The 27,773-nt window shown below is 50.6% G+C and overlaps 1 protein-coding gene across 1 annotated transcript; it reads right to left on the bottom strand.

The window, feature by feature from the left end:
* On the bottom strand, nucleotides 1–27,773 carry CASTOR1 (cytosolic arginine sensor for mTORC1 subunit 1). The gene is made up of 9 exons (XM_044448933.1): nucleotides 27,661–27,773; nucleotides 21,959–22,029; nucleotides 11,047–11,240; nucleotides 10,076–10,208; nucleotides 8,075–8,198; nucleotides 7,067–7,180; nucleotides 4,243–4,325; nucleotides 2,766–2,860; nucleotides 1–993 (listed from the first exon to the last, which is right to left on the bottom strand). The coding sequence occupies exons 1-9, from the start codon at nucleotides 27,771–27,773 to the stop codon at nucleotides 928–930; spliced, it is 993 nt and encodes a 330-aa protein (XP_044304868.1). The 3' UTR covers nucleotides 1–927.

Below are 27,773 nucleotides of genomic sequence, written 5' to 3'. Positions count from 1 at the left end.
TTATATTTGTTGTGTGGTTTTTATGTTTTTTTAAAAAAAGCGTAAGGTCAAACCATGAGAAGGCACTTGAAAGTGTTAAGGCCACAAAAGAGCAAAGGAAGGAATTTTTCTGCCCACGTTCCTTCCCTCCACTCCACCTCAAACAGGCAGCAACGGACATCCTCTGCCCATGAATGCACCCTCTTAATACTGTTAATGAATGACACAATTCCAGGACGGCCCAACTTTGGGACAAGAGTCCAAGCATCCCCCAAGCACCAGATAAGCTGCTGTGGGACGAGATTCTATAAAGCAAAACCCCAATGGTGGAGGCAGAAGCCAAACCCAATCACTTCCAGGTCTTATCCAGCCCTTTCCACAACAAACGGTTCCAGTGTTTCCTAGTCTTAGCCTCCAGCTTTTAAAAAGAAAAAAAAAGTCTACCCTAGAAGACATTTATGCATGTCAAACGAATTAGCTACCCCTGAAGAAGTCACCCTTATGGAGCAAAATAGGCACTCCAGGCTCGACTTCCAGTTGGGCATGTTCAGGAATGGCAAAGGGGATTTTAAAAAGGAGCATCTCCCCTGCCGAAGCATCTTCAGCATGAATCCCTCCCCAGGATTCAGGCTGCGCATAGGATGAAAGACCCAACCGAAGGGGCTGAAAAAGCCCGGCCCGGATTTGGCAATGCTGGATTCCGGCGGCTGCTTTCCCATTCAGCAGGTGGGAGGAGTTGACCCAAAGCTTCCCTCTTGGGAGCCCAGAACAGCTCCCCCGGCCGGAGAGGCGCCACTTGCTCTCTGCAAAACCTGCAGCCCTTTTCACACAGAGCAAGGTGCAGGGTGGCCTCCTCCTTGTTCCAGGAGCGCCCGTGTCTGGCACGCCGGGACAGGATCCGGTCACACGTCTCTCTAAACAGGCACTGCGGTCGGCACAGCCCAGTGGCTATCTCCCGCTCTCCTGGCGTTTCTGGAGCACCTCGGTGACGTTATCAATGCCCTCCTCTGGGACCTACAAGAGCAGAGAAACACAGGTGCAATTGCAACAGTGACAGCTCCATCAGAGGCAACACTGAAGGGTGCGTTACTAGATTAAAGACTAAAAATGAAAACTCTTGTAAGAACCTGTTGGTCACGTTGGGGGAAACTAATCAAAGACCATCAAGAACTGAATCGCTTCATAAAATTTGCAGCTATGCTTCTTAACCCTCACAGATCATCTCCTTCAAGATATACCTGCTCAGACCCTAAGGTCGTCTTCAGAACCCCATCTCTGCCTCTGCCAAATGAGGTGAGGGCATGGCTTCTAAGGACAGGGCCTTTTCGGGGTGGCCCCATGACTGTGAAACATCCTCCCCAGAAAGGCCCTCTTGGTACCTACATTACAGCCTTTTTGATGCTAGGTGAGGAATCTTTAAATAGAGGTACACATTTTTCAAGAGCATAGATCTTCACAGGCACATTTTCAAAGTGTCACACACAATCCAAACACATTTTGGGCATCCATGAATCACACAGACACTGACCCCCAAAAGCAAGGATGCAATTCCTCCCACAGCCACGTTCCACTTTGGGGACGATTTGGGGGCTGCAATCACTGCAGGGTGCGGCTGAAAAGGGAGCAGGACACTATCAAAAGTATCAGTGCATTTTAACAGAGCTCTTAGTACCGGGAACTAAACCTTAGGAGAGGCATTTTACTAGTTTAAAAGCAGAAGTTTCATTGAGAAGCACAAAATCTGAGCAACCCCAACTGGTGGCTGATGGAAAGGCAGTGGGAAGCCAGCAGAACAAAGTGTGGCCAGAAGGTCAGACTGGGACTCCCTGGAGGGCTCTCAGCCTGAGATTCCTCATCTCTGCTCTAGGGGATTCCCTCTAAACATGCTACCTTAACTACAGAAGAGAAATACTCCAGTGTTGCCCCTGTGATTACCCTTCAGTTCAAGGATGTGAGTTTTGTTACATAAGCCAAACGAAGTTCTTGACGCCCCGTCTCAGGTAGAAGCAGTGGATACTCTTCAGTACTCCTCTCCCCCAACAAAACATGAACATCTATATCCAAATATATTGTCTCACAAAGGATCCTTTCCTTCCTGGACTAACCAAAAATGCAGACAGAAATCCTATCACGGCCACCACCATCCATTTGTCCCAGCCCATCCGTGATGCTGATGACAGCTAATTCGAAAGCTGCTGGCGATTTCCACAGGGCAGCTCAGTCTGCCTCATCATGGCACCCTCCCGATGGTACCAACACCAACTTCCACCAGCATCAAGCACAGTCAAAGGTCAGGAATTGCAGGCACTGTAGTCTAGGACATACAGACGCCACGAGGTTACCCACCTCTGCTCTTGGACAGGTTTCTGCAGCTTGGATGTGCTCCAGACTACCATCGACCAGCACTTCTGACCGTAGACCATGCTGGCTGAAACTGATAGGAGAGGTAGTCCAAAACAACTTCAGGTCTCCTCTGGTGGAGGGCTGCATCCATTTATCATTTAGTAAGGATGCACATGGTGTTTTGGGGAATCCCACCAGATGGATTAGGGAGTGTGCACTGAATTACTGAATTCTGGAAGATTTCAAGGGCCACTGGGATTAAGGGGTCAATGGGTGGGGTCAATGGGTGGGGTCAATGAGGAATCGTAACATTGCACTTTGGTGGGAGTTCGAAAGTACAGGAATAAGGTGGACCACACAGAAACCTTGGCTCAAAAGTGCCTTTGTTGCATCTCTTCGCCAAGGAGCCGCAGGGCATTTCGAAGGTCACCTGGCTGACTTACCAAGGCATGGTCAAAATTGAAAGTGCTGATATAGTAAGCAGGTATATCTGCGTCGGCCAAAGGTTCCGCGATCTGAGCCACAATCCCACACTCATCTGCGGAACAAAATAGGGGAACGTTAGCCGGGGGTCAGGACGTGCCCAACCGCAATCCTGGCAAAGCACCTGGGAGCCAAGTTCCAGTGCTGGGTGGGACGGAAGAGGCGAGGCCAAAATACTCATCTGTTTTAGTGTAAAGTTCTTCCTGCTGGGAACGAAGGCTCGGAAGAGAGATCTCAATCTCCAAGTGGGGAAAACTACCCAGGAGTTGGGAAACCACCAAATGCCGGCTGGATAGGCCAAAGTGGGAAAGGGGAGCAAAAGCAAACACATCCCAAGTCCCAATGGAGGGTCCAAAGGGATGATGGTTTGGTTTGGTCATCTCCCCAAAGGATGATGTGATCTTTGGTCTCAGTGGTGAGGGTGCGGAGAGGGATTTTACAGCTGGAAATAGAACCTCTGTCATTCTGGGCAATTGGTCCAGAAGACAAACAAGGCCTACAAGCCCTGCATGCCACTAGTTCCCAGTTTTTTTCTGTCTCAACTTATTTTTTATTAGATTTATATTCCTTTACATCATTCTCCTCCTCCTGCTCACAACAACCCTGTGAGGTAGGCTAGGCTGAGAATCTGTGACTGGCTCACCCAGATGGCTCCATGGCTGAGCAGGGACTAAAACCCGGATTACCTGCACCCCAGACCCATGCTCTTAATCACTAGATCACACTCACCTTGGATTGTACCCTAAGTACATGTCGTGAGCGGAGCTGGCTGGAGCCAGCGGTCAGACTAGATGGCCCGGGAGACCCCTTCTGACTTGCTCTGTTTCTATGTCTCTATGTTACAGAGCTCTTTTGCCATGTTCAGTCTGGCCTCCCCTTTCTTTCTCTTCCTCCCTGTGCTGAATCCTGGAGCGGGAACCTGCCTCTTTGTGGTTTCCCTGAGAAATGCCACACGGCGGTGTTTTAATGATGGTGATGCAATCAAAGTAACGCTCGGTGCAGCAGCAGTTTCTCAGCCTAGCTTGTTCTACAGGTAGACAAAACTGCTCCAGGGGAATGTGGGTTGCAAACTTTATATGTGCAAGGAAAGGCTTTCCAGGTATCCTGACATGCAAAAAAATACCTCACAGGAATGAATCCATAATACTAAAGCAGCCACAGAAACAAGATGCCTTGAATTACTATTGAATTAATAATTTAATGCAGCAGCCCTACTTACCCGGTACCTACTTGAAGAAAAGGAAAGAGGGTTCAAAAGGGGCTTTTGCCAGACTTCCCTGTCTGGTCGCCTGGGGGAGAGACTCACTCACCCCAAGTGATCAGACAAGAAGCCACAAGCTCTGCTTCCTGGAACTTGCTGCCGGTTAGCAGGTCTATCGTGCACTTGGAAAGCTGCCTGGAGGGTGCAGAGGGGAGGAAAGGGTACTGTCCACTCACCAAAGCCGAGGGGCTGCCCGCCTATTCTCACCATCCTCCAGAGCTCTCCCGAGGAGCTGGTCAGCAGCAGGTCGCTGGGGAACCTGGGAGAAGGCAGGACGGTTGGCGTAGGGGCACGTGAGCGATCCCGCCTGGAGGTGTGAGCCTTCCTCGGCTCCGCTCGCTCTCCAGACTCTGGCCCGCTCTCTCTCTTCCCTACGCGGCCTCCCACCACGTGTGGGTGTGGGGGACCGGCAGGAAGCGCTCCAAGCCGCGTTCCGCTTCCACACACATGAACTGCAGGCTTTCTGCAAAGAATTACCTAACACAGAACCGCGTGCCTTGCACAAGGAACCCGCTAGTGCCTGTGAGCATTCGCAGACCTGAGCTCAGCCTGGCCCGCTTCCTGGCCAGGGCTGAGCGTGGGAAGGAAATCCCACCCGTGCGGGAGAGAGGGATCCGGACCTGATCTTGGCCCCCCCGGACGGCTGCACGACCGGCCAGCGCCTTCTCGGATGCAGCGAGCGACCGTAGCCTGAGTCACCGGGCCTCCCACGGAGGCAGCCACGAGGCAGGGCTGCGAGCCACGCCCCACGTCCTCTGGCACACTCTGCACGCCCCTGGGCTCGGCGGCCACCCCGTGACCGTCACTCCCCGGCGGCGGAGGAACCCAGCCGACCACGAGTCCAGCCGGTCCCGCCCTCCAGCCTGCGTTTCTCACCCCCACACAGTTTGCCCGCCGTTGGCCAGGCGGGTCTAGAAATCCCAAACTGTACACCAGGACAAGCGAGAGAGCGGGCTGAGTCCCGACCCCTCCGTTGCTTCCTCTGAATTAATCACCCTGCAATGCTCCATCCCTGGATTCTTTACTGCAATGTCCGAAGGCAGAGTTCCTCATGTCACTTGATAATCCCAAGTCGGAACCCACGGCTTCAGCTCATGGCGAAACCTGCATTTCAGCCTGGCGCTATCTCTCCTGCAACCTCTCAGAAGCCTGGATTTGGTCCTCCAACAGACTACCAGGGAGGGAACCTGGCTGAGTGCACGAGGGCCTTAGGGAGGGAGCCAAAACCAGCCACTTGTTCACGTGTATCTCTCTGTTCTTTAAGGAAATGGGCTTCTCACGAATTGCCCAGGTAAATCTCACATGTGAGCACAGAGGCGGGCAACAAGCCGGCTAGTTAGAGTGGACTGCTGGCCACCATCACGGGGGACTCCTGGCCTTTCCGAGACCCCCCACTTTATGCAAGCAGATCGTGCCCCACGGCCTAGCGGCCCTGGGTGACGGCAGCCACCTGCACTCAGATGCTGGCCAATCAGCAGCGCCACATCAGTCCCAGGGATGCAGGGATGCAGCACACCTGGACTAACCCTTCCCTCTGCCGCTTTCGGCACCAGGCAAAGGCCTATCTTAACAGTTAAGCTCATTTTTACAGTTTTTTTTATACGGCATGTATTTTATTTTATTTTAGTGCTACTAGCTTAATCTGAACTGTCGCTGTTGTGGGGTTTTCTTGTTGCTGTTTTATTCTTTTAAGCATTTGTGCTAGATTTCTTTATTATGTATTTGCTGCTTTAGATTTCTGTAAGCTACCCAGAGAGTCGTCTTGGCTAATGGAGGGGCTAGAAGTCTAATAAAATAAATAAACAGACCTCTGCACTGAACCTCCATGCAAGTCTGGGATGGGCCAGCAAGAGACCCTGTCAGAAACCTCAGGCGAGCTGCAGTCTATTAACTCAATCACAAATAAAGCTAAATGTTTTATTTTAAAATGCTTGCACAGTGCTTACAGTTGCTTCTAATAACCACATTTTTTGGCAATTCCTACTAGAAAAGTAGTTCATCCGTGGTTGTGGTGCAGGCGATCATCCCAATGTCAAAAGCGTCTTTTTGCCTTTTTAAAAATAGAGGGGCACATATGTTGCAACCACGTCAAGTTAGAAACGGCTCTTCCGCGTGTGGGTGGGAAGGAAAGGCCACTACAACAGTGCTTGCAATCCACCACTTTTATAGGAACTTTTGTTAAAAACAGCTATTAAAAAAAATCTACTGGCCCTGCTGGGGAGAAGGACACTCTTTTAGCTGCCTGAGTACAGAACTAGTTTCCTTGGATCGCATTTTCCCCCTCACCTGTCACCTGTCCCTTTTAAGTGGAGATGTGTAAGGATTAAACCGGGCACTTCAACCTCCAGGATCGGACTGTGGGGTACCCCACTGACTTCAGCTCTCTCCCAAACAACCTCGTGCCGCAGATGGAAAATCCTGTTTATTGGACGACAACCAATACTTAAGGGTATATGCCCTCATGCCCCTAAAGATTGGCAGGGGAGGCCTTAGTCTGGGAACCCTCTTTGGGGGGAGGTACGGAGGGTATCCACGCGGGGGAGGGCCTTCTCTGCGGAGGCACCCAGACTGTGGAACATGCTCCCCAGAGGGGTCTGCCTAGCGCCCACCCTCTACTCTTTTCGGCACCTGGTAAAGACCTTTTTATTTAACCTTCACTTTAACAACTAATACTATTATATTAATACCGCTGATTTGTATAGCTGCATTTTTATCTTTTATTATTTTTATTAATTAAGAGAGGATATATTGTGGAATGTTTTTATGTTATTTATAATATTATATTGGTATGTATTTTGGAATTTTATTCGTGTAAGCCGTCCTGAGGCTCTGGCAAAGGATGGCATACAAATGCCTTAAATAAATAAATACTTAAGTGCAAACACGGACTCCGGAGGAGATGCAATTCATCCAGTCACAAAGAAGTTGTCGATTCAGTATTCCCTAGCAGCAAACTCGCTCCCCCACCCCTGAGCCTCGCCCTCAGCCCCCCTAACTTACTTCTTCTTCGTCTCAGCATCCATAACAATGGAGATGTAGCCCTCGATCAGCGAAAAGGCAAAGAAAGTAATGGAGTCGAGATCTTGTCCATTTGGAGTGTTTTCCTTCGGCGGACTGAAAATGCAGGGCAGGGAGAGTTGGGGAGGAGAGAGAATTTAATCAGCTGCCAAAGGAAAACAAGAATACTGGCATTCCTCAGAGCTGTGCAGGACGGAGCCAGCCACCTGTCCAGAAACTATGGCCTCCGTGAGAAACGCGATTTCAGTCCATCGATCTTTCTTTGCATCAGCCACAGGCCTTTACATATAAATGTACAGAAATAAGAACAAATACAATATACCAAGCTAAAATTACCTTAAACCTTCTGTGATTTATATTAGATACCAGTACCAAAATTATTGGTTAATTCATCGTGCAGAGCCGCTCAGAATCTTATATGAATTAGAGCTCTGAAACAAAAGATCTTATTTTAAAGCACCAGCTAGGAATCAAACTGGTTGGCCTGGAAGAGGAATCAGTAGGGGAGTAATCACTGCAGTCCTTAGATCTTTACAGAGATTTCAAAAATTATTTTGAATGGAGATATTGCCACCTCCAAATGGACATAAAGACCTGAGCTATTGCCACCTCCAAATGGACATAAGCGATTTCCCAAAGGATGCTTTTAAATCAGCCCTCAAGTACAGCTGATGGCGGCATACATAAAAGCTCATCTGCATTTCAGAACTGTCAGATTTTGCAGATATGATGCCGATGTGTCAAGGGACCTAAGTGAAAAAATTTTTTGTAAGAGCCAAATTGTTCTGCTGTTCCATATCAAACATACACTGCTTGGTTAAGGCTGAGTCCTAAGGCTCAGTTTGGACCTCAGTGACTGAGCAACTCAGCCCCGACGGCTTGCCCCCGGTGGGAGTGCTTCCCTGGCCTGTCGCTGCAACACGGCCTGCCCCGAGGGCTGGCCTGCAACCCCAGCACTCTGCCCAGCCGTGGCTGGGGCAGACCCCGTACCTGTGCGAGTAGAAAAGGACATCAATGAGGATCGTGGCGATCGCGGGCAAGGAGTCAGGCACGATGCTCATGATGCAGAAGCGGTTCTGGGGACTCTGCACGGGGTGGACGGTGGCATTCGCCCCTGCGAAGAGCAGAGGGCACATCAGCACCCACACGACGTTCACTGGCCACTCCCAAGAGATGGTCCTGGAACAAGCAGCCAGTCGCTGGCTGCATTCCATGTTTGGTCCTGCCTGTCACCCTGCTCATATTTTGCTTGTAAACTGTCCCGAGCACTTTTGCTATTGGCCAGCGGACAGGCGAGCAAGCTGCATTATGTCAAAAGATTCTACCAAGCCCTACGTCCCTTTTTCCAGCAGTATCCCAGACCAGACATTCTAACATCACGCAGCATCAGCAAAGCATTCTTCCCAGGACCGCTCCCTCGCTGCAAATTCTGGTCACAGGCAGCGGCCACTGCTAAGCCGCGGGAGTGGAAAGCATTGTGTTTTCTGCCTTATCTGGAAACCTCACCCAAAAGCTTCTGAGTTACAACTGCTCCGAGGTTAAAGTGAGCCACAAGGTTTAACTCTGTTGCCAGAGGCTTGAATTGGATGAGGGGTTTTTGATCAAACCATCTGTATTAATTGGTTTACCAGTGTTACCGGCAGCTGCTCTGAAAATATCTGCTCGTCCTAATGTGGCTGCCACAGTAGTCTTTGCACGAATTCGCCTTCTGAACTCACAGTTTCCACTTCCCCACATCACCAGCACCATGCACTTTGCATGAAAAGGCCGAAACTCTCCAGACTGCCAAGGCTGCGAGAGATCAAATCTACCCAACACATTTTTGGTCAGAATAATGTCACCTTTAGGGTGACACAAACCCCTTTGTGGTTTTGGGTGGCAACAGACCAACACAGCAGCCCCACTGGAAACAGAAACTTGCTTTATAGGGACAGATCTGATTCAATAGCGATCATTTCCATCTTTGAAATGGGGAAAAAAGAAGCCTCCCGAAATGAGCTTGGCGTGCAAGATAAATCCTACGAGGAAGGAAATGTAGTCATGCGATGCAATCCTATGATAATCAATGCAGTCATATGATTACTGGTCTGACCCTCTGCTCTTCTGCTCCACGCCCCATTTCTGAAACTGCCGCACTGGTCACAGCTCCCTTTTGGGGCCGAACCCAAACCGGGCAGAGAGCGGTGGCTTAACCTGGCGTCAGAATGGTAGTAATGCTGGGGTCGTGCACGCACACTCTGACGAGATCCCCAGGCACGCAGGAGAGACGGCCTGTTCTGGTGGGATGGATAGCTCAGGCTCGGAGGATGACGCGGGAAAGGCCGAACCAGAACAGGCTCAGAGCTCACGCTCCGAGAACCGAGTTGTTGGAACGGAGAGGCCTGCACCTGCACTGGAGGAAAGCAGCCCAAGGACGCCCACCCACGGGGCCCAGCTCCCTCCCGCCTGTGGGAATGGACCAGACAAAGGACGGGAGGGGGCGATGTGGAACTGGGCGGCCTCTGGGGCGGAGAGCGCCAGGCGTGGACCTGAGGGCCCGTCGTCACAGCCGCAGGCCGGACCTGCTAGGGGCTCGGAGCGCAGAACGCAGGAGTGCGCGTTTTCACAGTGCCTCCCCTTCCAGAGACTGGCCCAGAAGGGTTCATAAGCAAAGCTTTGGTGAAGTGGGGCAGAGCTGGCCCCACACTTCTCCTTGTATATGCTCAGAGACTTGCGAATGCTTGAAGTCTTCTGTGTAGAATAAAGGCTCTCACAAGACGTGCTGGACAGACTGCAATGCATGGGAGGGGGCTCCCAGCTTATGGCAGCTGGCCCTGGCGGAGCCTCAGTGGGGGGAGTATTCCACAACTGGGGACGCCACCAAAAGGCCCTCTAACTTGACATCCTGAGAGCCCACCGGGGGAGGCCCTCTCAAGCAGAGCACTGGATGTTTGCTGCAGTCGGAGCTACGAACCAGCAAGAACACCCGGGGGGGGGGGGGGGGAGAGTCACCTTGCTTTGGCCTAAGGAACCCGTTGCTCGCATCTTCACAGTTTGCAGGGACTGGCTCCCCGTTCACTTCCTTGTAAATATCGAACTCACTTGCCAGGGTATGAATGACGACAGGCAGGTCCTTCTCCCGCACCTGGAAGACAGAGGAGAGCTCACTGGGGGCACAGATCCACAAAGCTTCCCAGCTCAACACAACCTCGGGCACAAAGCGCAGCTCGGGCACAGCCCCAGCAGGCATCGGACGCTGGGCCGCAGGAGCTGCCGCCATCACCTCCTCGTCCCACCGGGCATTTCCACTCGGCTGGCGTTTTTGCCCATCCAGCTGGAACGCCTCGGCGGGAGAGAAGGGCGCGTCCTGGCCGCTCCGGTCGCCTACACAAGAACACCGGAAGGAACACGCTGGACGGGGCCAGGGGCCATCCAGTCCTCTGTTCACAGCCGGTCAACCAGCTGCCCAGAAGATCCCGCAAGGAGTACAGGAGTGCAAGAGCTTCCTCCTAGCACAGCCTCCATGTATCTGGTCAATCTCCTTTTACAGCTGTGTAAATGGACAGCTATCACTACTGGAATTCCAGAATTTCACTCTGTGCAAGGCCTTCCTTCCATCTTCCCGGGATCCCCCACCAGCCAGCTTCCCAGGATGGCCCCTTTGGGATCCAGTATCAAGGAAACCAGAGAAAAACGCCTCCCTCTCCACTTCCTTCATGCCACGCACCCTTCTGTGCACCTGCCGTGTCACCCCTTTCTAGCCTTATTCCCAAGAGAAACCTTCTCAACGGGCAGCCCTTTTCCTCGCAGGGACGATGGGCCAAACCCCCAAGCCTTTTCCCCGCCCTTATCTCTATCCAAACCCAAAGGAGACAGGGCCTGGGAAGCAGGACGTGTGGAGACCCCCAGGGAGGCTGGGCTGAGGCCCCAGCGAAGAGGAGGAGGTCCTTGACCCCTGCTCCAGGAGGCGACCCGGGGCTCACCAGGATGAAGTCGGTCTGGTAGGTGGACAGCATGAGCACCGAGACGTTGTGTTCCGCCAGTGGCGCGATGACGGACTTGGCGATCTTGGTGACGCCGATGGGCTGCAGGCTGGCGGAGGAGCTGCCGTTGGACGAGACGTTCAGCACCAGCCACGTGGAGTCGACCACCTGCAGGAACTCGGAGGGGGGCAGCTCTGGCCAGGAGGAAAGAGGAGAGCCGGGGATCAGCCACGGAAGGGAAGCTCCCGGTGAAGGCCGCCACATGAGCAGGGCTTCAGGAAAGTGGAAGGCGGAGGGGAGGCCCATGAAGAGAAGGACTGCCTCCCTCAAGGAGGCCACGGACAGGGCTGCCACGGATGGGACATTTTGAGGGCTTTTATTCACAGGGTAGCCTAAGTTGGAAATGAGTTGACAGCACGTAACAGTAACAGCAGCAACAAGAGAGCTACTTCCTTTTGTAAAATCTAAGTTAAATCTTAGGAAGAGCCATTTAACTAAGGGCTTTATTAATAGGCAGATTTGAACCAGCACAACCTCTGAAGATAAATGACATGCACTTGCTGTGAACCAGCCTTGTCCAACCTGGTGCCCTCCAGGCATGTTTACTAAAACTCCCATCAACCTCAGTCAGAACAGCGCTTCTCAGCAGGCTGGGGCGAATGGGAGGTGTAGTCAGTCACATCAAAGGGGAATGGTTCCACTCATAATAGCTCTGAATGCCATTTTTGGCACTCCTTTAGCTTTAGCCACGAAACCGATGCCATTTTAAGGAATCAAAAAGGGCTTTTTAAACTTGTTTTTCGCTAACTCCCCAGTCACCAGAGCATGTGGTCAGCCATACTCCAGTCCCACAGCACAGAAGTTGCCTACTCTTCTCTCCTCCACCACGGCTATTCCATGCTTTTCCAGCATTTTGACATTCCTGATATAGTCAAGCCAAACAAACACACAAGCACACAAAAAAGCCTATTTGCCAACCCTAATCAAGCAAAGGAATACTCTGACCATGTGCAGTTTTGCACGGCAAATGCACCCAAATCATGGCTCCATCAGGCCTACAAGGAATAAAACGGAGTTTGCTTCCTTTGCCCTGGTGCTCAGCACATTCATGTGGGAACAGCCACTGGTTTGTTGTAGGAAGAGAGCAGAAATTGCACAAAACAGCTTCAGTTTTTGCACACGTGCCTTCCTTCTTTGGCCCGATTCCTCCCGCTGCCAACCGATCCCTGATCAGGTTCTATTTCTTACCCCCTGCTCTTCTCGGACAGCTGGCCCGCAGGGTGCCGCCATGTCCCCATTTCCCTTCCCATAACCCAGGACGTAACCACAAGCCCCGTTCTCTGGGCTCAGCTTCGTCAGGGACGAGAGACAGAGCACAAACAGGCTTGCACAGACTCGCCAGGTCTGCATGACAAGCTCTCCACTCCAAATCCCTCTCCTGCTCTGGCCTTGCAAAGGGGTTCTTTGCCTGCCCGGACAGAAGGACGTTCAAGCCGCCACTGAGAGGGTGAATGGCTGCTTCGCACGAACCGCAAACAGAGGTCAGGCCAGTGCTCCGTTCACACGGAGGCAGCAACCCAGCGGCTCCCTGGAAGCAGCCGTGCACGGGCACAGCGCCTCTGATGCCCGAGAGCCAAGAAGGCCTGTGGCCACAGATTCTCCTCCGTGAATTCGTTCAGCCTCCTCCTGCAGCTGTGCCACGTGGTGGCTGTCAACACGTCCCCCGGAAGGGGACTCCGGATTTAACTGCACACTGTGGCAAGCGGCCCTTCCTTGGATCTGTCCCGAATCCCCCACCAAACAGCTGGGTTCTCACATCATGCGGGAGGGAGAGAACTGCACAGTGGCAACGACAAACATGGCCACGGCAAAGGGCTGAGCCCCTTCCACCCCGCCAGGTTCCCAGTCCAAACTGACTGCCCCCTGCCTGTTTTTTTTAAGCCTTTCACGGCATGTATGTACTTCTGAAATGTATAAACTGGCCATTAGACACAGGTATCATCATCATCATCAGGAAAACAATGCTGGTGCCAATCCTATCTTTTTTGGGAGGGCTTTCCGACGTCAAGGAATACCACGGAGAAGGCCTCTCCTTTGTAGATACGTAATTTGGCCTCCTGCAAGGATATCTGAAGGATCCGGGGAAGAACATCAAAAGGATCCAGGGACCTGAGATTTCCACGGGATGCAACGGTGGCCGGCAATTTCATTCATGGAAAAGGTTATTGTGTCCTGTTTGGTTTCCCACGGGGAGCAGCTTGCCCACGGTGTGAACAAACCCCCCAACAAGATGGGGCCTCAGTCTAACCTAGCAGTTTGGCAACAGAGCAATCTGACTCTGCTTCCTAGCGAAGAGACTGCCTCTGAGCACGCACAGAAGCCATTCCATTCCACTCCCTGCCAGCAGGTAACCCAGCGATCCGCGCAACCCCAGGACAAAGGGCCTTTGCTCGTTCTGTGGGTGGAAATTTCTACTTTCCAAAATTAAGCCAAGCAGTTTATTTTTGGATTGCACTTTTTAAAAAGAACGGCCGGCGGTCCAATGGGGCAAAAGGGCGAAGGAGAGTTTTAGTGAGTTAGGAAGCTTAACCGAATGTTGCTTTCCACAACTATGCTGGCATCCCGAGGAGAAGTTTGTTAAAGACTCACAGCTACTTGGCTCAGGGCCCACCTCCCTGCCAATGAACTCAGGCGCCTCAGGCACGCCTGCTCCCAAAACCGTCCGTTAGCTGGAGAGCTTTGCTCCCTCCAGGAGCCCAGGCCAAAACACACCTGGAGCCGGCCCTGGCGAAAAGGAGAGGCGACGTACACATCGCACCCTCGGCCGGCAGGGGCTAATTGGAAACACATGAGCGGCGCTGCTGGATGCAGCCCAGTGGTCCTCCCAGGGCCTATTTCTCGCAGGGGCCGGCTAGTGACTCCTGCGCTTCCTGACTCCGAGCAGGTTTACTGTGCTTTTCAGCCCAAGGAGTCGCCAAGCAGCTTAGCAAGACAGCCCAGGCCATCAGGCTTGCAAGCCAAAAGACACAGCACAAAAGGAAAAAGGGCTGGGAGGGAGGAGGAAAAAGAGGTCATTTCAGGCACCAGTTTCAAAGTTTGCAAAGGTGTTCTTCCTGGAAGGTGGTGGGTGAAGCTGCTCCCTCCAGCCAATGGGTACAGCTAAACCGGTCTTCCCCCAAGGTGCCTCCTTCTGTCTAGAATTTCCTCCCAATCGGTTTCAGTGGTTAACCCCACATTCTAGTGCGGTGGTAGGAAAGGCATGGTTATCTGGGGATGCTGGGAGTTGCAGTCAAACATATCTGAACAAGTCAGCCCCATTCCTCATGCAACCCTTACAAACCTCCATCAAAATGATAAACCTCAACTGTTGCCCTCCAGATGTCTCGGATCACAACTCCCCAAACATCCCAGCCCCATGCAGCCCGGGGCTGATGGGAGCTGTAATCCAAACTTCTGGAGGGCACCGGATTGCATTGTGTCTCTCCTTTCTCCCCTAAAAACTTACATGCTGCTGCAGATGGTCGCTACACCAGGAAGAGGCAAGCAAGTTAAAATTTATCACTGTCAGAAATGGCCTTTGTTGGAGCATATGCATAATTATGGGTACCATTTAAACATCAGATACACCGATCCATCAATCAAACAATCAAATCTCATGTGATAAACTGACAATTGATCAAATCTCATGTAAGAAAGCTATTACCTTGTTTTATTAATAGTTTTCATTAATAGTCGTGAGCAGAGCCAGCTGGAGCCGGGGGTCAGACTAGATGGCCCAGGAGACCCCTTCTGACTCGCTCTGTGTCTGTGTTTCAATTTTGTATGCATTTTGGCCTATTGAAGCTCAAAATAGGAATGGGGATGGCAAAAACGGCAGCTGGTCGGGGTCCCAGGTCCAAAGCACCCGGTTAGATGGCAGCTTCCATTGCAGGGGGAAGAACAGGGCAGCAAGTGAGAAAGAAGGCGCTGCCCAAGAGGCTGGGCTTCCGGGTGCCAACATGGCAGTGTTTATCTGCACACGCTCTGGGAACACAGGCAGGGGCTGCGTTTGCTTTTCGGAGCTGAAGCGAGGGCTTTCTGGGGTTTGTGTGTTCTGCAATTTCTGAGTTGGGACTTTAACACTCTCCACAATGCTCCACTGTTTTTATTTGGGTTGTTAGCTGCCCTGGACTCCTGGAGGAAGGACAGGATATCAGGATAAAGAAATACGTTTCTTGGCTGATGGGCAGGAAGGCGCTATAGGAAAGGGGTTAACTCAGAGCGAGGCCGAGGTGCGTGTCACACAATGGACGGCTGAGGTGCGTCTGAGCCGGGGGCCCTGTTGGTGGCCACAGCGGGAGGGACGGCGCAGGGTTAAACTGGCCCACGGCTCGGCTTCTCGGCTGGAGCAAATCGGGGCACAGAGCCAAGCCGGCTGGACCTCCAGGCCTCTCGGCAGTTAAAAATTACTTGCTCCGCTTTTCAGGTGGCTGCGTATCGTCATCTGCAGTTGGCAAACTGTAACTGGCCAGCACCTCACTTGATGACCCCAAAATTCAGTTCAGTAAGAAACCGCCAGGTAGTGAGAAGGAACCCTGCTTCCCTGCCCCCCACCATGAAATAAGGCCCATTTGGGGTGCCTTTCCATTCACACAAAATTCACCTCGAACCCTGCTCCGAGGACCCAGATAAAACGGCTAATATCAGATGAGCTTCACGCTCGGAATACCACACAAGGTTCTGGTCACTGAACCTCCGAAAGGACATTGCAGAGGGGGTAGAAAGGGGCAGCCAGAGGATCGCGGGGCCGCCCTCCCCCCCCCGCAAAGGTGCACCAGGGAAAGGCGAGAGCAGAAACAGGCAGGGGAGGCATGCAACAAGCCGCACGGTGTGGAGAAAGCAGGCAGGGAAGCACAAGGAACCTGCATGGCAAGCGGAGTGGAAGCCGGCTATTCTGGGGGCTGGCCTGTGCCAACTCCTTCCAAGAAAACCGAACAAAGGGTTACGTTTGCTCAGGCCCCTCTGGGCCTCTGTTCCAAGGAAACAGGATGGAGCCTTTCACAAGAATGACCCCCCGGGCAGCCTCTCCGGACCAGTAGGGAGCCCGGGAGCTGGAAGGAACAGGCGGCTCACCCAGAGCAAGGACCCACCAAGGCTTTGGAGGCCCGAAAACAAAGCTGCGTGCGCCTCGACACAAACAAGCCCGGAACTGCCCTATCAGCAGGCATGCGAGGAAAACTGAGCAGCTGAGAAGAGACGTCTGTGGCTAAAGCCATCTCCTAGCACTGCTCTCGAGTTTGTTAACCCAGAGGTTCGTGCAGAGGATGCTTGAGTCTAATCAGCTTCTCCAAGGCAAGGTACGGGCAGAGAACAGGGAAGTGCAGGCAGGAGAGAGCGGCTCACAGCACGGTGCCTCGTGGCCCTTGTTTTGCCAGGAAGCCACTCCAGAACGCTGGGAGTTGTAGGGCGTGATCCCTGTCTGAACACTCTTCGGATTACTTCCTAGGCCACTTCTCCGGGGTTCTTCTTCAGTGGCAGGCTGCACAACCCCCGTTTCCAGCACCCCCAGATCCTCTGTTGGGAAAGACCCCTTTGTAATCTGGCAGCCATTTTCCCATCAAGCAGAGCCAAAAGTGGGAGCCAAGCAACACCACCCAGGACATTCCTGGGCCAGCAGTCGCCCCTTCTGTCTCCCTCAAGATGGCGGCAACCTCCCGTTCTGACTTGGGCTCACTGTGCCAAATTAACATGCCCTCGAGCCTCCAAAGACAGGAGCAGTCAATCTGCAGCACGTGCTACAGAAAACACCCACACACTTCCTGAAGAAGCAGTTGTGGGGATGGTTCATTGATCCAGGCTGTCAGGGGAAGCACCGGTGTCTTCAATAATTGGCAGTGTGGTGCAGTGGTTAGGAGTGTAGGACAGGCTCTCAGAAGATCTAAGTTCCAGTCCCCACTCAGGCCATGAAGCTCACTGGGTCCCTTTGGGCCAATCACTAACGTTCAGCACAACCCACCTCACAGGGTTGTTGTGAGGATAAGAGAGAGAGGAGGGGCCTGCACAGGTCATCTCAGGTTCCTTACAGGAGACAAAAAGGTGAGCTATAAATGTAACAGCCAAGAAATAGTGCATAAAAGGCCTGGAGTGGTTTCACCTCGCTGGTGCATGAGCCAGTTGTAGCCATTCCGGACAGCACAGTTCGACCGCTGAATTATGGCCACGTGTTTTATTTGGGGCTGCCCCTGAAGCTATTGGGGCTGCTAAAAGGCCAGGCTTAGCAGGTGCGAGAACTGCACTGGCTTTTTCCACGTTCCCAAGCCAGGTTGGGTCCTCTTCTTACCAAGCCCTTAAGAACTCAGCACTCGAATACTCCAGAAACTATCTGGAGAGCCTGTGTGGTGTCGTGGTTAAGAGCATGGGATTGGGACTCAGACAACCCGGGTTCTAGTCTCCGCTCAGCCATGGAGCCAACTGGGTGACTTTGGGCCAGTCACAGACTCTCAGCCCAACCTACCTCACAGGGCTGCTGTTGTGGGGAGAAGATGGAGGAGGAGATGTAAGCTGCCTTGAGCCCTTTGTAGGATAAAGGCAGGATATAAATCGAAAAATAAATAAATAAAAATAAATAAAAACTGCACGATCCCCTGTCCACGATCCACTTGCCAAGATTTTAGAGCTGGAAATTCAGCATCAGGAATAAAGTCAAAGGGCCTTTTGGGCTGGTGTAGCAGACAGTCAGTCCAAAAATAAATAAAATAAAACTCAGTTCCACAACAAATTAGGCAAGCAACAGCCATTAGGGCTTTTCATAACCACTGGAAAAAGCATGCCTTTGCCAGCAGGCCAGGACAGTAATCTTATCCTCTGCAGAAAGGGCTGTTTTGGATACATGGCTTAGGAATGTCCTGGATGTTAGCAATTCTTGGATATCATTAAAGAAAATAAGAAGAATTCAACTCAGAGGATGAAATGGTGCCAGTTCTGCAGCCAGTGAAGGACTACCGTTCCCCTTGTGCCACAGGATAGGGCTTTTTTCTCCCTGGGAGGAACAGAAATGGGGCTGATCGTACCCCATAGCCAGGTCTACAGGGTTCCTGCCACTAGGTCCAAAAGCACCCGATTCGCATTGCTTCATCACTTCTGAAACCCGCCATCTATAAACACACCCACCCCAGAATCCTCTCGAACCACATGGGATTCTGAACGTGCAAGGGTATGAAATTGGTTCTGGACACACAGCCCGTAAAATGACCTGCTTACAGGATCCCATCAGAGACGCAGGAGAGGATAAAGGCCGAAGAGAAATACCTGCCTCTTCCCCTCCCAGCACCTGACTAAAACTCAAGACTTTTCCCTGGCACTGGTTGGCTTCTCCTCCTGCAGAGGTAGTCCAGTTGCCCTCTCCCCGTAGGCAAGGGGAGGGCCCTTTTCCATGGGAACATGACAAAAACATCACAGCTTGAGAAGGCCATGAAAAATGTACTGCCAAACCCATTCTGGAATTGCTCCAAGAGCTGCTTGCACAAAAGCTGCTGCTGTCAGCATTGACCGAGCAGCCTCGAGCCACTTCCTATCTCTCTTCCTGCAGCTCCACAGCTTTCCCCCATGGGGTAGATAAAAGAGATTTACAATACCAAAGCCGCTGTCCATCTGTCCCCTCCTAAACTTGGAAAAAAGAGAACAGCAAGTTGGTTTTTCTTGCTCTCACAGGATACTCTAACCCAGGATCTGCCTGCAAAGTCGCTTCAGCAGTAGCATATGAAAGAGACCCCGATCCATCCTTGGGAAGGCCACTCTGACCAGGAGAGCTGTCTAGCAAAACAGGCTCTTATTTCAAGGTGGCCAAGGTAGAATGTGCACATGTGTGTGTGTGTGTGGGGGGGGGTGGCTTCCATGCGTCTCCTATTCGGGGAGACCTGAAGAACAAGAACAACAGCGATCCTCACCCTGATCTGTGCCAATTTATACTATTTGCACAAGTTGCTCAAGAGGTACAACTCTCTGCTCCAAACCTGTGCAAATATTTCTAGCAATTTTGCAGAAGCTGAAACATGCCTCCCTCTCCTTCATACACTCACACACATGCACACACACAAAACTTGGTCCCCCTTTGGCCATTGGCTTGGAAAGATTTTGAAAGTCTTTGAGCAGAGGCAGAACAAGTTCCCAGCACCACATGCCCCTGGCTCTGTCACTCAGAAGACACGGCCCTCAAAACTGGAACTCCAGGAAGTGCACGACTGAGGCTGCCCAGAGGCAGCAAAGGGGATGCTGTGACTTCCTCAGGCAGCTGGCTGAGAAAATGATCGTATCTTATGGTCTTTGAGGGTGCAAGTGAAACCAGCCTGCAGTCCAGCAACAAGAAACAAAGCTTCTCTCTCTGGAATCAAGATTCTTGCACACTGCACCTTGCAGGCAAATGGATTCGTATCCACAGGCACCAGTGGACCCTCCAGACACGCTTTTTGGAGCCTGCAAACATGCTTCCCTTCTCACTCAGCAAAAAGAAAGGAACCAATTTCCTACAGGCAGCTGCAATCGCTGTGGTCCAGGCAGGGAGAGCCTGGTCTGAGCAGGCTATGCTCTGGTAATCTCCATGTTAGAGTGCTGCACTGCGCTCTGTGTGGGGCTGGCCTTGGAGACTGCCCAGGAGCTGCCGCTTGTGCAAAATGCGGTGGACAGGTGAATGACGGGGTAAGAATTCTGAAGGGAGAGCACCTGTTCTGGTCCGCTTGCCACGGCTGCCCCCGGCCTCCCATGCCTGATTCAAGCTGCTGGATCTAACCTGTAATAGCTTGTGCGGCTAGGCACCACAGCAGCAGTTGGGACACGTCCAACGTCCTGAGACGCCAGTAAATGCACGGTCTATAAATGCCTAAAATCAAATTTCTCCTGACGAAAACTTACCCAGATACTATGCTCAATATCTGAGGCCTTCCTTTCAGGCAGGCTTGGTGGAGGCAACAAAGAAGAGGAACTGCTAAGAGGTGGCCCCCCCTTCAGCTGTGGGGCAAGCCAAAGGGTATAGTGGCCTATGGTGGGGGGGGGGGATTACATCACACGTTTCCTCTTATGTCTAGTTTATCAAATGTGCTTTAGCTGTAAATGTGCTTTAAATTCAGTACTAAATGTCTTGCTGTTTTATCGTGCTTGTATTTTGCTTGCATTTCATTGCTTTTGTATCAGTTGTGGCTAACCACTCAGAGAGCTTCAGCTACTGGACTGTGCAGAAATAATAATACTCATCATCATCATCATGAACATTGTCGTCTTCCTTTTTGCCAGTCCCTAAGCTGCCAGGGAAACTTTTTTCCGAACTGGAGAGGAAGTGGTGGGGAGAAACACTCTTGAATTTAGGTGCAGGAAGAAGCATCACGGGGGAACTGCCACTCTCTCGGATGTGCCTGCTCCAAAGAAGCTAGCTGAAAACGCGCAAACCATTCCTAGACTTAGAACGGAGCTGCAGCAGTGCAGTTTGGCAAAACAGCCTTTCCACTTTTCCTTGCAATTAACCTCCAGGGCAAGGCAGTTGGGAAACAAAAGTGGCACTGGCTGGGGAAAGACCGGAAGAGAAAAGAGAAGTTCTCGCAGGGCTCCAAAACCTCCTGCTACAGCCTCAGAGGGAACTGTAACAAGTTCTTGGGCTGTCCCACAGCAGGAAGCCACAAGCTTGGAAAGTCAGAAATACACCAAAAGCAGGAGTGACTCTGCCTTGGTGCTCAGGTCTGGGAGGGCTGGTATTGTGAACATGCATCTTTTCCTTGCTGGGCATCAGTCAGGTGGATGTTAAGGTGACAGACACCAGCCTGCATGCCGTTTTTTTCCAAACAACCCAGCCAAGCCCTGTTCCATGTGAACAAAGCAGAACCTGTGTGACCCCCACATGCTTACAGATGAATTGCAAAATTACATAATGTTTCCTTTTAAAAAGTGAGTTTTTATAGTACAGACACATACAACCTCGATAGGAAATCTGAAAGTATGGCTTGCTAAGATTCAAGGGAACACAGAAAAAGAAGGGGAAGTGAAGAGGACTTCCTATTATCAGGATAAGGCAGAAGCCGAAGCAGTGGTTAATAGTCTGGTTAATAAACAGACGTTAAAAGGCTCAACACTTTGCAAGTTTAGACAGAAAAAAGGCCCACAATTCCCAGCACAACCCAGCCAGCAGCAGGGGCTCTTTCCCGCCTAAACATGCACAGGATTATTCCCTGAAGCAGCATTCCTAATTTCAGACAAAGTGAAGGCCTTGGGTTGACGCAGAACAGAACTTAGGGGAAGCCAGTATTCTTGCATCCAAACTAGCCTGTTTGCTATTCCCGTATCTCTACCATCTGGCACTCCACACTCTGAAAGAGACATGCTTTACATTTGTGCTTTTCTCTCTAGCCCCTTAGTCTTAAGCAGATAAATTCTGTCCAAGCCTATATGGATGTATTATTATTATAACCTACTCATATTCAAAGATACTTTTCTTCTTTGCCGAACCCTGAAGGAGAAGTATTGTTATCTTGTGTATTTACTTCTGGCCTGTATTTATATCCCACCATTTTTCCTCCCAAGGAACCCAAGGCGGCTTACAGCATTCTCCTCTCAATCTTATCCTCGCAACAACAGCCCTGTGAGGTAGGCTGCACTGAGAGTCTGTGCCTGACCTGAAGCCACCCAGCTGCCTCCATGGCTGTGCAGGGACTAGAACCCGAATCGGCTGAGTCCCGGCCCCACACCACACGGTCTCTCAAAGTTGCTAGCGCTAGTCTAACGAGTCTCCTGGCTTTTGTGCCCTTCGTCTTCCATTCTGAAAGGCTGCAGCAGATGGAGAGCAGAACATCAGAACGAAATGCAGAGAGTGTGGAGCAGAAAGGGAGAGTTTGGCCCACAGAGATAATGCCAGCAAGGCAAATTACCCAAGATAAAAGTGCCACTCTGGTACCTTTAAAACCTTCTTCGTCCAGCATGATCGTATAGTCCTCGGGAGTCTCTGTCAAGCTGAAGAATTTGCACCTAGAAAGAGAAGAGATTCCAAGTTACAATTTTGATCATCAGAACAAATCTGATGATTGATGATTTTGTTTCTTTTTGTTAGTTAGTAGAGAAATAATAATAAAACTTACTTTAAAAAAAAACCAATTTTGAACAGAGGTTTTTTTGCATAAACCTCTGTTAACCCCCGAAAGAATTGGAGCCAGCCAGGAGCATGCTTTCAAGAAGTGTTTGGACATTTCGGCTAGCCCAAAAGGAGGTGGGAAATTCTGTAACCGTTCTAGGAACCATGCAACGTTCTGCTTCAGCTTCCAGTTTTTTTCCAAGGTTGAATTCCAAGTACTGGGCTGGTTATCATCTTTAAACCCTGCAAACTCCCTTGGGACCAGATTATGACAGGGTTCAGATGACACAATAGCTCATCTTCAAGGGTTACGCATGGGCTGAGTGCACGTTGTCACTGAACCACGAGTTGCTGATTCCGAACCATGGGTTATCATGCTGTCTGAATCCAGCTAAGATAACCAAGAAGGACAAACAATCCATAGCTCACAAGCTAGCAATTAACTGTGGCGTCTCTTTATGGGTTGTTCAGGGCTAACAGCCTTGGCTTGTTCGCACAACTAGGTTCAGAAGCCACGATAAGCCCCCTTTCAGCAACAATGCCGTCAATGCATTTTAACATGCGAAACAACACATTTTACATTAGCCGGTATGATGTGGTGACCACAGTACAGGACTGCAACTCAGGAGATCTGGGTTCTAGTCCACACTCAGCCATGAAGCTTGCTGAGAGGTTCTGGCCCAATCAAGGACTCTCAGCCTAACCTACCTTGCAGGGTTGTTATGAGGATAAAGTGAAGTCAAGATAACCTTGTAAAATGCCTTGGATTCTTTGCCAGAGAAAGGAAGGCATGATATAATGTAATAATAATTTAGGGTCATGGTTTTTTCTTTCTCCATTAAGGTTGGCAAACAATCCATTTTCCTCTAATATAGCTTCCATATAGCCTGAAGTGCCTGATTCTGCCTCATCTTGAAAGCTAAGCAGGCTCAGGCCTGGCTGAAATCTGGATGGGTGACTTTAATGTTGTGAACTTAAGCTATGGGGTGGGGGAAGGAGAGCAGGTGGGGGAGGCGACAAATTCACTTAATGGGCTAAAGCATCTCCCAGCCCAGCCACAAGCCCTCACCTGTAATGCAGGTGCTAATTCCCTCAGCTTTTTGCAAAATGCACATACATCATACAAAGTGCTCAGAAACCCTACAGTAAAGGAGGTTTTTAAAACTAGATTGCTTTGCACTTTCATCAGGGAAGACTTTGACACAGATCAGCTGTGCTGGGGAAGTCGCCCAGGAGGGTCCACTCATCAGAGAACGAACCCCATTGCAGTCCTGTTTCTGTGCGGCTGGGAAGAAGTCCTGGAATCCAGGGAAGCGGGGGGGGGGGGGATCCTCTCAGTGAGGCAGAAGGCTGCAGAGCAATGGATGTGGCCTGCGAGAACGGTCCTGCAAGAATGCTGCAATTGCATACTGAAGCACAGACGATACAGGGGACCGAGCAGGAACGCTGGTGTGTTGTTCACATTTAATTCCCCTGCATTTGCAGAGACTGCTGAACATTTCTTCCACTTCCACGTAGCCAAGGTGGAAATGCAAGCTCTTATAATCTCTTTGCAAGTTAGTAAATTACTCGGTGAGCTAGGAGCTCTTGTGGGCTACTCGAAGGTTGGCCTAAAGCCTTTTAAAAATCAGTAGCTCAACCAAAAAAACCCCCCTCCTTTTTAACAATAACAAATAAGGGTAGTAAGCATTGTTTTAAATCTTGTAACTGAGAAAACCAAAACTAGTTTTTTTTTCTTTGGGTGGTATAGAATTAACTGGAAGATAATAATTCTAATTCTGATACTAATGATCAGAAAGTCCTTTGCCGTTTGTGATTTGTCTTAGGCTTCTGCAGTATTTTTAATCCTTTGCTATTGGTTCTTTTTATCATGTTTATTTGGCTGTTTACAACTTTTTGAATTTTTTCACCTTCTGTTTTTATGGACTGTGTAAACCACCCAGACAGCTTCAGCAGTGCAGTGGTATAGAAACGAAATAGATTAATATTATTATTATTATAAATACATATTCTTGTTTTCCTGTCTTCATTTGGTTTTAAGTTTTGTTTTGGTAACCTTTACAGTTTAGTATGTGTTAATGGTATGTATATTGTTTTTAAATAGGCTATTGTGAACCATCCAGATAGCTCAGCTGCTGGGTGGCAGACAAATTAAACAAACAAACAAAATAAACCACCCTGGTCACTTAATTAGAATGGGGCAGGCTTGCTCAAGGTTATGTTGCTCCGTTGGCCTTGTGATACACAGCAAGGCCTTCCCTGCTGTGGCACCAGCACAGGGAAAGATCTCTTAAAGCATGGAGTGTTTCTGTCTAAGAACTTAAGCCATGTTGGTACACTTCTATCATGATTTCATTTGTGGCAGTTCATCTTGTTTTTATCTTGTGAACTAAACTGACATTTTAATTTTAAAAAAGAGAAGTAGGGTAAAAAATTATCTGGAATGAATAAATTCTCTGACCCCTGCAAATTTGGTGCCCGGTCTACCATCTCCATCCGGGTACATTCAGGAGAGACAAGAAGAACAGGGAGGAAATACAATAAAGGCAAGCTATTTAGCGAGGGCACAATGAAGAAAACACACAATGTGTAAACAATATCCTATGGAGACTGGAGACAGATGCTGGAAGTCCAAGGACTTTTTTCTTTGCATAGGATTGTGCCCCAAAGGAAGCCGCACCAACTGGGAAATGGCTCGGAAAGGAGGAACAGACGGAAACAGTCGTGGCGGAGAGCAGCCATGGGAAAAAGCAGGATGGGGGCAAAACTAGAAACCTTATCAGGTCATTTGTGCCTCCTGGGGAGGTCAAGTAGGAAAACTGAAGATTTTGAGAGCCAGGGAAGGAGCTTAAGCTGCGACAGGGTCATCTTTCCACCATCACTGTAGTGCTGAGTCAACCTGATAGGCCCCCAAAGATGCCGGGTGGGGCTGCATTGCACACTGATCTGAATTCTCGGCTGCAGGCCTCTGTTTATTACTGCTCTGAGAGGATTGATTACTGAACAGAAGCCAACCAAACAAAGCAGCTCCCAAAACAGGCATGCATTGCTCTAGCAAAGTAACAGTCCTTAAAATACAGTTTTGCCCTGGAGACTGCATTATAGATTTAACAGAAAATTGTGCTGGATGAGACTCTTAAAATGTAATGGGACATTACTACAAGAAATGTTTAAAAATTAGGAATGGTAAAAAGTCATAATGAAAGAATTATAAAATTCTGCCTGTTAGAACTATGTCCATGGATACCCTTCCAAATCTTTACATGGTTGCTGGCTTTACACTGCACTTTTAAGCTTTTCCAAGTGTGATATAATGTTTTACTGAGCTGCATTTTATAGTTTTAATACAATTCTGCCCTCAGGAAATTCAGATGGTGTGATTACAGTACCAAGCTAAATCCATGCCCAGGAAATACAAATGAGTCAGAATCCAGATCTGAAAATTTTAGTAGAATCTGGGTCAGTACCAGATTCTTTGCTTTTTAAAAGCAAAGACCAGTGTCTTTGCTTTTTAAAGTATCACTTGTATGTTCAGGAACCTACAATTTATTGTTGGCATCTCCTAAGACTTCTTTTCATTCTTCTGCTGGTGTCCAAGCCCTTCACACGGGGAACAATTGCACATTTCAACATGAGCTTTGAAACATTTTATTCTGGTATCCAAATTTCAGATAGATCCCACCCCGGTTTGGACTGGGCTGAGGAAAGATTTAGAACTGGAAGAAATGAGACAGGGAGCAACTGAATGATTTGTGGTTGGCAATAAAATTTAAAGTTTTAAATTGTGGGGACTGGGACTCTCCATCCAGCATCAGATCCCATGCAAGCTGTGTCTGTGCTGAATTCCAGAAGTTGGACAGAGCCCAGACAAAAGTCTTAAAAACAGATGGTCTGCCAACAATTCTGGCCAAGCCCATAAAGGCTGATTGTGGAAGGATGCTTGTTTGCTTGTTCTCTCAGCTTTTCAAGCCATGTGGGGAGCCTTGTTGTGTTTTGTCAAAAATCCACAACCATCTGTGTCAGGAGGCACAGGGCTGTTGCGAGGCCTGGCCCCAGAAAGGCCTAGCCCCTAGATCCCCTCCCCACAGCCCCGGGGCCACATTCATACAACCTCTAGGGTCACTGGAAGGGCTTTCTCCTTCATTTCACTGCTGGGCAAGGGGCCATTTTAAATAGACTGCAGCTAGGAAGAGTTACTCCCCTCCCCACATGCTGCACAAAGCCCCCACCCTCAACCCCCCTCCATGGTAATTAATTTGGGAAAAGCCCCAACTTTCTATTGACAGCAATAGAAGGTTTTTCCCACACTTAGGTGTCTGTGACAGTGAGGGGAGGGTGAACCTTCCCATCCCAAAGTTCCAGCCCCCCCCCCCCATTTCACCTCTTAACAGCAATTAAGGTCGGGGGAAAATATCCACTGATGCTAATGGAAATATTAGAGTCTACCTACTAACTAACCCGAGGGATGAATGTTTACTTCTGTTTTCCCACCGTAACTACATGCTCTACGCACAGTCTGCGCATGAAACCAGACCTTACTGAGAGCTTGGCCAGTGCTCACAGGCCTTTAAAGAACGGGGGGCTGTAACCACAGATGCGGATTTGTTCTCTCTGCACCCCGCTTTTATTCCTAGGCACCCCCCTAGTCTAAGGGGCTACGGATTTGGCAGGAGGCACCCAGTGGGAGTCCTTTGAGTTCAAGGGGCAGTGCCTCCCCATTAAAAGATGCAGAAGGTCAACCTAAGCCAGAGCCCCCCCCCCCCACCACCATCCTCCTCCATCCCAGCAAACCAACAACCCGATTTCTTCACACCCCATGCCTCCCCCCATCTGGCCACACACCGAACATACAGAATGAGCTCCACAGTTCATGCGCGCTCCAACAGCACCTTCTCCGGCACAGCCAAGCACCAGACAGAGTGTCACAAACCGACTAGGGGTCGTCTGTCTTCTGCCTCCATCTCCAAATATTCCTTGGTTCACGCGCACGTGCACGGGGGGGGGGGGGCATTCTGCAGCCACTTTAGCATTCCCACCTCGCAAAAGGGGCCTGTCCCACAAACGTCCTTTGCTCACCCCGCCTCCCGATACACGTGTTTACACTCCTGCAACTCCTGCACGGTGAAATTCGGCAGCTACGAAAAGGACTCTGCCCGGCACACTCACGTTACTTCCAGCACCCATCCACACTCCTGCGCGTGCACACACTCCTGCAAACCCAGCACGGGTCAATGTTGCAGGTACCCCCCAACACTCACGTGACCACCACAACACGCCCACCCACTCACTCGCCTGTACACACATGTAAAGACAGGCATACATGCACGCACACCCACAGCGCCCGGCCCTGCAGCTACAACCACGACCCCCAAGATGGGCTCTGGCCGGGGAAGGAGACGGGGCCGCGTGCAGCACGCCGCCGCCCCACGTGCGAACGCACAGACACGCGTCCACGCCGCCCGCAGCCCAGCCCAGCGCAGCGCAGCCCTCCGCCGCCCCGCCGACGCGCACCCCGGCCGGCCGGGCACCTGCTGCGCTGGGGCAGGAGCAGCATCTTGAGCAGCGGGTGCGTGTAGAGCCAGAGGCCGCCGCGGGCCAGGCTCAGCACCCGCACGCGGTGCTCCAGGATCCGCAGGTCCAT

This window comes from Varanus komodoensis, unplaced genomic scaffold (assembly GCF_004798865.1).
Source record: "Varanus komodoensis strain SLA01 unplaced genomic scaffold, ASM479886v1 scaffold56, whole genome shotgun sequence".
Classification (NCBI taxonomy): Eukaryota; Metazoa; Chordata; class Lepidosauria; order Squamata; family Varanidae; genus Varanus; species Varanus komodoensis.
The sequence above is the reverse complement of the archived record's forward strand: the minus strand, read 5'-3'. Positions and strand labels throughout refer to the sequence as shown.

Excerpts from the sequence above, each read along its gene's own strand:
- CASTOR1 (XM_044448933.1), bottom strand. The coding sequence starts at position 27,773 with ATGGACCTGCGGATCCTGGAGCACCGCGTGCGGGTGCTGAGCCTGGCC. Across the intron at positions 11,241-21,958 it reads GGACGAAGAAGGTTTTAAAG|AGCTGCCCCCCTCCGAGTTC; the intron begins GTACCAGAGTGG and ends CCTCCTGGCCAG. Across the intron at positions 10,209-11,046 it reads ACCAGACCGACTTCATCCTG|GTGCGGGAGAAGGACCTGCC; the intron begins GTGAGCCCCGGG and ends TCTGTCTTCCAG.